This window comes from Osmerus mordax, chromosome 6 (genome assembly GCF_038355195.1).
Source record: "Osmerus mordax isolate fOsmMor3 chromosome 6, fOsmMor3.pri, whole genome shotgun sequence".
NCBI classification, from domain to species: domain Eukaryota; kingdom Metazoa; phylum Chordata; class Actinopteri; order Osmeriformes; family Osmeridae; genus Osmerus; species Osmerus mordax.
The window spans coordinates 2,295,711-2,304,362 of NC_090055.1; the positions used below are offsets into that span (position 1 = coordinate 2,295,711).

Sequence of the window (8,652 nt, forward strand, 5' to 3'; positions counted from 1 at the left end):
GTCTATGGGCTGAGGCATAGGGTTGAGGTAGCATGTCGTAGATCTTAAGCGCCGGAAGTTTGTTACCAAATTTGCAGAGGATCAACGTGTTGAGAGGAACCCCACATGTGCGAACGGTGTATCTGCGTCTATTGATAAAATAAAAGTAGACTAATATCTAAAGGGTGAGTGGTGTGATTATTTGTGTACCGTAGCTGTTTGTACGTGAATTTGAATGCATTTTATTGGTGACATACAAACCGACTGACTACACTATTTAAATTATGTTTAGCTAGCACGCTAAAGGTAGCTAACACTACTTTTAAGGGTTAACTTGCTATTAAACTTTTAAAATAACGTTAGTTACAATTAACAGGATATTTATTCCTCGAGCATTACTTTTAAGTTATTATGCATTATGAAGCCACATGTACAGTGAATTTGAAGACCTCGTGGACAGCTTTAAATGCTGCCAGCTTTGATGGACCAAACAACTGCGTTTACCAGTTTAGAATGGTAAACAACTGCCCCTACTAAAAAGTTTCAATTGTTAAGTGTTGTCATCCATCTTTTCTCCAGGGTACATTTTCAGCCATCTGTCATGGGGAGAAAGTTGGATCCCACCAAATGGGTGAAGCGGGGACCAGGACGCAAGTCTAGGAAGCAGAAGGGGGCTGAGACGGAGCTGTCCAAGTTTCTTCCTGAGGGTGAAAATGACATTCTGTTACTCTTCGTAATTATGTAAATCCAGTGTCTACCGCTTGTGCTATACTGAGAATGTCCACTGTTGTACAACCTGTATTTTTCTTTTTATTGATTCATGAGGTTTGTGTTTTCATTTACAGAGGAGACCGCACCAAAGAGACAGTCGAGCAGGTCTAGGAAACGGTAAGGATGCAGCATGTATTAGATCGTAGATTTATTTGTCATGTTCGTCTCACAACATGTCTAACAATATGAACAATTCTTGGTCTTTAACTTTTTTCCCTATTATTTTTATAGTGCTGTGAAGAGAACTCAAGTAGCTAAAAAGCCTGTAAAAGATGTCAAAGAAGAAGAGGTGGTGAAAAAAGGTAAATGGAGATGCATGGATCAAACATTTGAGTATGAATAAGCCAGCCTTCCATTCTGTACTCGGCTGTCAGAGACTGAACACTCTATTGCTCTTTCTCTCATCACCAGGATTCACAGATGAAAATAGCGAGTGGCTGAAACCTGCCACCAAAAAACGCAAGCTTGAGGAAGAAGAGGAAGACAGCGATAGCCAATGGGAGCAGGAGGAGGATGAAGATGAGGTAGAAGAGAAGACGGGACAGAAGGGGGCAAAAAAAGGCTTGCCGGTGGAGGAGGAAGATGATGACGATGATGATGAAGAGATGGTGGATGATTACGGTGCCGTGGATGACAGCAGTGAGGGCGACGGCGCTGGGGAAGCAGACAGCGATGGAGAGGAGGTATGTTACGTTAAATAAGTAGTTATACTCAAGGTCTCCCTGAACATCTGTCCTCTTCCTTATTTATCTTTTTTTTTTTTTCCCATCCTCCCACCATCAGCTGCTTCCCATTGAGCGGGCAGCCAGGAAGCAGAAGAAATTGGAAGAAGTCATGGCCGAGGAGAGTGATGAGGATGAGGATGAAGAGGGGAAGGCCGGTGAAGATATGGATGAGGAGGACACCGTACAGATCAACATGGATGACATGGACAAATTCACATTACCTGGAGCAGAGGAGACTGAAAAAGAGGGTAAGATCATACTTTGAGCTCAGCCTTTTACTGCAGACCCAATACATTGCAAGTTCAGATCCCTTTCTGTGCATTTCTTTGGGTAAACGCATGTGCTAAATGATTGTAATTCATAAATGTATGATAGCTTAGATTAGTGTTGATATAAACTGTCACAGAGGTGCATCTGTACAATCAGCGATTCCTACGTGTGTTAAGCCTAGTCACTCTCTAGTGTGACTGCAGTCATTACTAACCACTGATTCTCTGTGTAGCCGTTTTGCCTTTGGATTTACAAACGATCCACCAGAGAATCAAGGACAACGTGGACGTCCTGACTCACTTCACCACCAAGAGGGAGGAGGGGAAGGACCGGTCGGAGTACATCTCCCTCCTCAAAAAGGATCTCTGCATGTACTACAGTTACAACAACTTCCTCATCGAGAAACTGATGGACATATTCCCATTGTCAGAGGTGTGTGTTTTATTAGTGCTAACTTCCTCTCTAAAAGGAGGACTTTATACTGCTTTTAATAACATTATATTAAAGCTTTTATTTCATGCGTTTCTGGTTGTCAAATAGCTGTTGTAGTAATCTGTTTTGATTTTGTTCTGCTTCTTTGTAGCTGATTGATTTTCTAGAGGCCAATGAAATTCAGAGACCCATCACCATTAGGACAAACACACTCAAAACAAGAAGAAGGGACTTGGCCCAGGTAACCACTTCTACCTTTTGTTGGAGAGCGACTGCATGTGCGTATACAGCAGAACATCATCCGTTTGGCAGACTTGAGTCATCCATGTTTGTCCCCATCAGGCCTTGATCAACCGAGGAGTGAATCTGGATCCTTTGGGGAAATGGTCCAAAGTAGGCCTGGTCATCTTTGATTCTGGAGTACCTATAGGTGAATATCAGCGGTGTAATTTAGCAAGTGTGTGTGTACTGGGTCCGTGGTGTGTCTATCTGGGTGTACCATTCCCTCTTCCCTTCTCACCTTCTCTCTTGTATGGCATGTGTCCACCTCAGGTGCGACACCAGAGTACCTGGCTGGTCATTACATGCTGCAAGGAGCCTCCAGTTTTCTACCCGTCATGACTCTTGCTCCCCAGGAGGGGGAGACTGTGCTTGACATGAGCTCTGCTCCAGGAGGCAAAACCACATATATGGGTGAGTTCCACCGTGCCTCCGCGTAGAACAGCCTATCTCTTATCACGCATGCTGTGTACTCATGTACTAGTGTTGTGTGTCTGCCTCCTGTAGCCCAGCTGATGAGGAACACCGGGGTGATCGTGGCCAATGATGCCAACGCTGACCGACTGAAGAGTGTGGTGGGAAACATTCACCGTCTGGGCGTCACCAACTCTGTCGTCTGTAACTACGACGGCAGGCAGTTCCCAAAGGTGCGTGGAGACTCACGACTTCAGGAGCAAACTGGGAGATGAAACTTGTTTTTGTAGGTTGACACCGGTCGAGCGGTTGCTAATTTCTTGTAAATATGTTTTTACCCAGGTCATGGGAGGTTTTGACAGAGTACTTCTCGATGCCCCTTGTTCCGGAACAGGAGTCATCTCCAAAGACCCTGCAGTGAAGACCAGCAAGGTACAAGTCCTACGACATCACGACACATACGTCGTCATCATACATGGTTTGAACTGGGTCTAACATATCTCCTGTTTGCGTCTTGTCAGGATGAGTCTGACATCCTTCGTCTAGCCCACCTTCAGAAGGAGCTGCTCCTGTCTGCTATCGACTCGGTCAACTCAGACTCGCCTACTGGAGGCTACCTGGTGTACTGCACATGCTCAATCTTGGTTAGTGACCTCTTCAGTAACCAACCCTGGACCTGTAATGGTGGAGTTAGGCACAGTGCATATAAATATGAGCTGATTGATTAAAACGTTATGTCTTACTAGGTGGAGGAGAATGAGTGGGTAGTGGACTATGCCCTGAAGAAAAGAAATGTGAAGCTAGTTCCAACTGGACTTGACTTTGGCAAAGAAGGCTTCACCAGGTAACAGGGGGCCTAAAAAACAACAACACTATTTGTGTTTGAGTTCATGGCTGTTCTGCCGACTCCCTCCCTACGTTTTATTAATGGTTATATGTTGTTTAGGTTCAAAGAACGCCGGTTCCATCCTTCCCTCCGTCTCTCACGACGATTCTACCCTCACTCGCAAAATATGGACGGTTTCTTTGTTGCCAAGCTGAAGAAGTTCTCAAACACGGTTCCAACCACTTTAACCGGAAAAGGTAGAGCAGTAACTTATGACTTCTACTTTTCAGTTTTATTAAAGGTAACATATATAGTACAAATCTATAATATTGTGCATTTAAAAATTATTCCAGACACAGAAGAAGAGACCGAACCTGCTCAGTCTACTGAAGTTACTACGGCTGTTGAGGGGGAACCGTCCAATTCAGCGGTCAAAGTCAAGACCAAGAAGTCTGCTCCAGGGAAGACAGGGGTACCCCAGAAGCCCCAGGCTAACGGCAAACCGGCCAAAGCTGTTGGCAAGCAAGTCCCAGGGCCCCTCAAAAAGAAAGCCAAGAAGAACGATAGTCCAGGAGGACCAAAAAAAGCAAAGATGGACGGAGAGACTGTGAAGGAGGTCAAGAAGACAGAGGGAGAAGCGGAGAAAAAAGATGGGAGCCGGTTTGAGAAAAAAGGAGCCAAAAAGAGGAAATCCCCTTTGAAGAAAAAGAATAGAATCGGGAAAAATAAATTTAACAAGTTGAAGAAATTGCTGAAACATGACGATTGACAATGAACATGTATACAAAGTTGTTGACTGAGATTGAACAGCTTGAAAATTACAAGTTGATGTGAGATCTGTTCGCATGGTTGTGTTCAGTAGATCCAGTCTACAGAATGTTCTGTAATGGAAGAAAATGTATTTCATACTCTGTCCAATGGATTCTGAATGTGGTCCTGCTGTCAAGGGCATGCCAGCGATATCAATGATCAGATGAACGTCAGTGATTTAAGAAGACTTAACTGCAGTGGGTCTTCTGAACTGTAATGACCCTTGTTATACCAGTCAAAATTGTATTCTTCCTCAATGTTCTTTTTTCAGAAGGTGATATTTTGTTTTTTGTCTGCCTTTGAAAGACATGGATGTTACAAGTCTTATAAATAATCTGGGAGTCAAAATAAATTCTGAATTGTCTTGACATTTCTATCTATGCTTTCACTGGGATAATGTAATGCTTCACTGTCAGTGTAGTCCTATTCAAAAACCTTTATTTGTCGATAAGTAGAATGTCAAACGTGTGTATGCGTAACAGTTTAGAACTGATTAAAACAGAAGAAACCACTAAAGAACAACATCCCTCCTCACCGGAAGTTGGATTGTTTACGTCTTCCAAAATGGCGGCGGGAATGTATTTGGAACACTATCTGGACAGTGAGTTTTTTTTTTTTCATTTTTAGAGAGATATGAATATATAGAGGATGGCGTTCACTTCTAAAACCTAATTGTTTGCGGTACATCCTCCAGACGCTTGATTGGCACATTGCAACGAGAATGCACAAATCGTATGGGTCTAACATGGCGTTGGCAAGCTGTGGCGCTAGCATTAGTCAACTAGTCAGCTACAGCAGTCAACATTCAGATAGACTAAATTACAAAAAGCTTACGCAGCTAGACTTAAAATATTTTGGAAACTACCAGCATGTTCTCACATGACGATAGAAGTATACGTAGCCGAGAGAATTCCGTCAATAATCTAATGTAATCTATTTCTTCCTAATGCATACTGACTATCTTTTATTAACGTTCACCATATTTTCCTTCTTCCCAGGCATAGAGAATTTGCCGTTTGAATTGCAAAGAAACTTCAACTTAATGAGAGATCTTGATCAACGCACAGAAGGTGAGAAACGACAAGCTTGTGTTTGTATAGACATAAAATCTTCAACCAATCGCATGGTAATGTTGAACATTACCATAACACCAGAGTGGCTCAATAACGCGTGCATTAAAAGACAATCGTGTCCCCATTATCATCATCATCCAGGTCTATACACTGACAAATGGCCTTCTGATGGTCGCACAATTTAGGGCTGTGTGTGTGGGGGTGTCTCCTCTGCAGATCTGAAGGGGCAGATTGACAATCTGGCGAAAGAGTACACTTCCAACGCAAGGACTCTTTCCTCAGAGCAGAAGCTCTCCATCCTGAGGCAGATCCAGCAATCATTCAGCAAAAGCAAAGAGTTTGGAGATGATAAAGTGCAACTGGCCATGCAAACATATGAAATGGTGAGCACAAGCTAAAATTCCTGACAGTCCACCCCTCTAAACTTTGCAGGTGCCAGTGAAGGTTTCTCACCTGCTTTGCTTTACCTCAGGTGGACAAACACATCAGGCGACTGGACACAGATCTGGCTCGGTTTGAGGCAGATCTGAAGGAGAAGCAGATCGAGAGCACGGATTATGACTCTGCCTCCAGTAAGGGCAAGAAAAGTACGTGTCAGTGTTCGGCGGTCGTAGGAAACATTTACATTTAGTCATTTTGCAGACGCTCTTATCCAGAGCGACTTACAGTAAGTACAGGGACATTCCCCAGAGGCAAGTACAGTGAAGTGCCTTGCCCAAGGACACAACATCATTTTTCTCGGCCGGGAATCGAACTGGCAACCTTCTGATTACTAGCCTGATTCCCTAACCGCTCAGCCATCTGACTAACGCAAGAGACGTTTTGTTTTCACATTCTAGGCGACTCCAGGGTACAGAAAGAGAAGGTGGCTAAAACGCGGTCTAAAGTGAAGAGTTCAGATGAAGACGGTAGTCCGAAGAGTGTGCAGAAGAAAGTCAAACTCCTCCAGCCGTGAGTTTTATCGTATTGCTTCTGATCTCACCCCGTTTAGATCATCTTAACACCGGGATTTGCATGTCCTCGCGTGGTGAGGTGAACTCATTCTTCTTCTCCGTTTTCATTCTTCTCTGTTTTCATTCTTCTTCTCTGGTTTCTTCATCCCATTGTCAGAGGGGAGTTCAGCACTCCTGCTGCCAGCTTCGGGAATGTCCACCCATCTGATGTTCTGGACATGCCCGTTGACCCCAACGAACCCACCTACTGCCTGTGTCACCAAGTGTCCTATGGAGAGATGATAGGCTGTGACAATACAGATGTAAGTGTCTTTGGATATTTCCCTTCAGTGTCATGTGGTGTAAATAGACCTGTCTGTACAGTCGTATAGTGAGGGGGAGGCGTCGTTTGGTTGATTGAGTTTTGATTGTCCCTCCAGTGTTCTATTGAGTGGTTCCACTTTGCTTGCGTAGGCCTGACGACCAAACCAAGAGGAAAATGGTGAGAGAATCAACTTGTGTTAAATAAGTGAATTATATCTAGGGAGACGAAGGAGGTTAAAGTAGATAAAAATAAATAAAAATCATTACGAGATCCTGAAAACGTTATGACTTTAGATCTTATAAAAATAAGACACTGGTACTTAAGTGTGACATTGGTACCCTTTTCCTTTTTAATCTTTTCCCACATAGGTATTGTCCTCGCTGCACCCAAGACAGAAAGAGAAAATAAACCAATCAAAACAGGTCAGACAACTTTGGCCATCTGGGAAAGGATGAGATAAAAGTAGTCCTTTTTAACTTTTTGGATAGTATTGAATACTGTATCATCACCTGTCTGTATACCAAGCTTGGTTTTCTCTTTTATTACCATTGCCTTATGCAGTTTGTGTAGGGTCTAGTGTTTATAGTGCGATTTAAATTATGATAGAAACTAGACTTATTGTGTGTAATGACAGATAATTTCTTCTTACATATATCTATATATCTATATGCATATATATTTTTACATTACTTTGAGTGAGCAAGAAAGACAAAATGTTGCATATTATTTCACCTTCTTAGTTTCCTTTATCCTACTGCAATATGCTTTACACTGAATTTGACTGAGTTTAAATGTTTTTTTTTGTTGTAGATTGGACCATAGGTTACTATATGCTTCAATTGGGTTGAGATTCTTTTAGTGGTGTATATTCCATTATTTTGTCTAGAAGAGTAAATAAAGGCCGGAGTGTCATGTTTACAGTATTAATGTAGATTGGTTTGATGATCGTGTGATAGTAGGTTTGCCTGGATTGAAAGTGAGAAAATGTGTTTCAAGTGAAAATGTTACAGTAGCTGAAACGTGGATAAAGTGTTTTTTTTTTTTTTTTTTTAATACAGCTACTACCTCAAACTTCTGTCTTTGGTCTGTCTTTTTGGACCAGTGCAACACTGATAGATTGTAGCAGGACCAATCAAACAAGAGCAAGCATTTTCTGAAAGAATATTATCATGCTTATTTTGGGTATCTGCTTTTAACATAATTTAGCTTTCTTGTTCTACCACAAGGTGGCAACCATAGACCGCAGAACATTAACAGCGGCAACTTTGTTTCACGGGAAGTAGAACAATGTGGGAGGGGCCAGTGACTACTTAGTTCCGTTGGCGCGTAGTTAGTCGAAATTCAAAACCTCTTGTCCCTGAGATAGCTGATAGACTCGCGAAGTTCCGTGCCGTGCAAACATCGTCACAATACAAAACACCAGGACAGATTAAACTGTGGCTGGGAGTACGACAAAGAACACAGGTACGTTTTTTCTTCGACCAGTTGTAATTACTTTGAATGTAACCTATTAAACAGCTAGCTATAACATTGTAAATTGACTGCTAGCTAGTTAGCCTAGCAAGCCAGAACAGTCGCTTCCTAGCTATCTTACTTGCCAACAGGCATTGTTTGTCGGAAGTAAACTACGTTTGTTGGAACGAATACTTTCATCATACTAGGTAGGAAGTAGTGTAGCAAAAGGATAGTTCGTGTTTTATGACTATATTTCGAAAAGTTATTACACCATCAGTGCTAACTGCGAAGTCGGAGGAACATAATTAGCTAGCGTTATCTACCAGTAGAGCCTGACCATTTCAAAACATGAGAAAACAGC

At 42.5% G+C, this 8,652-nt stretch overlaps 2 protein-coding genes across 2 annotated transcripts; both read left to right on the plus strand.

The window, feature by feature from the left end:
- Nucleotides 1–69: 69 nt before the first annotated feature.
- nop2 (NOP2 nucleolar protein homolog (yeast)) lies at nucleotides 70–4,874 on the plus strand. The gene is made up of 16 exons (XM_067238829.1): nucleotides 70–164; nucleotides 559–686; nucleotides 825–867; nucleotides 982–1,052; nucleotides 1,162–1,433; nucleotides 1,534–1,723; nucleotides 1,978–2,177; nucleotides 2,329–2,418; nucleotides 2,520–2,607; nucleotides 2,730–2,870; nucleotides 2,964–3,103; nucleotides 3,213–3,302; nucleotides 3,392–3,514; nucleotides 3,617–3,714; nucleotides 3,817–3,953; nucleotides 4,050–4,874. The coding sequence occupies exons 2-16, from the start codon at nucleotides 581–583 to the stop codon at nucleotides 4,463–4,465; spliced, it is 2,205 nt and encodes a 734-aa protein (XP_067094930.1). The 5' UTR covers nucleotides 70–164; nucleotides 559–580; the 3' UTR covers nucleotides 4,466–4,874.
- Nucleotides 4,875–5,058: 184 nt separating this feature from the next.
- Nucleotides 5,059–7,896, plus strand: LOC136944345 (inhibitor of growth protein 4-like). The gene is made up of 8 exons (XM_067238085.1): nucleotides 5,059–5,107; nucleotides 5,505–5,576; nucleotides 5,796–5,962; nucleotides 6,052–6,166; nucleotides 6,419–6,530; nucleotides 6,690–6,834; nucleotides 6,952–7,013; nucleotides 7,205–7,896. The coding sequence occupies exons 1-8, from the start codon at nucleotides 5,071–5,073 to the stop codon at nucleotides 7,242–7,244; spliced, it is 750 nt and encodes a 249-aa protein (XP_067094186.1). The 5' UTR covers nucleotides 5,059–5,070; the 3' UTR covers nucleotides 7,245–7,896.
- The last annotated feature ends 756 nt before the right edge of the window (nucleotides 7,897–8,652 follow it).

What these genes read in the sequence shown, in the direction of transcription:
- nop2 (XM_067238829.1), top strand. Translation starts at nt 581, where the DNA reads ATGGGGAGAAAGTTGGATCCCACCAAATGGGTGAAGCGGGGACCAGGA. An exon ending in GGCAAAGAAGGCTTCACCAG is followed by an intron (nt 3,715 to 3,816) that starts GTAACAGGGGGC and finishes TATGTTGTTTAG; the next exon opens with GTTCAAAGAACGCCGGTTCC. An exon ending in AACCACTTTAACCGGAAAAG is followed by an intron (nt 3,954 to 4,049) that starts GTAGAGCAGTAA and finishes AAATTATTCCAG; the next exon opens with ACACAGAAGAAGAGACCGAA.
- LOC136944345 (XM_067238085.1), top strand. Translation starts at nt 5,071, where the DNA reads ATGGCGGCGGGAATGTATTTGGAACACTATCTGGACA. An exon ending in CCATGCAAACATATGAAATG is followed by an intron (nt 5,963 to 6,051) that starts GTGAGCACAAGC and finishes GCTTTACCTCAG; the next exon opens with GTGGACAAACACATCAGGCG. An exon ending in AAAGTCAAACTCCTCCAGCC is followed by an intron (nt 6,531 to 6,689) that starts GTGAGTTTTATC and finishes TCCCATTGTCAG; the next exon opens with AGGGGAGTTCAGCACTCCTG.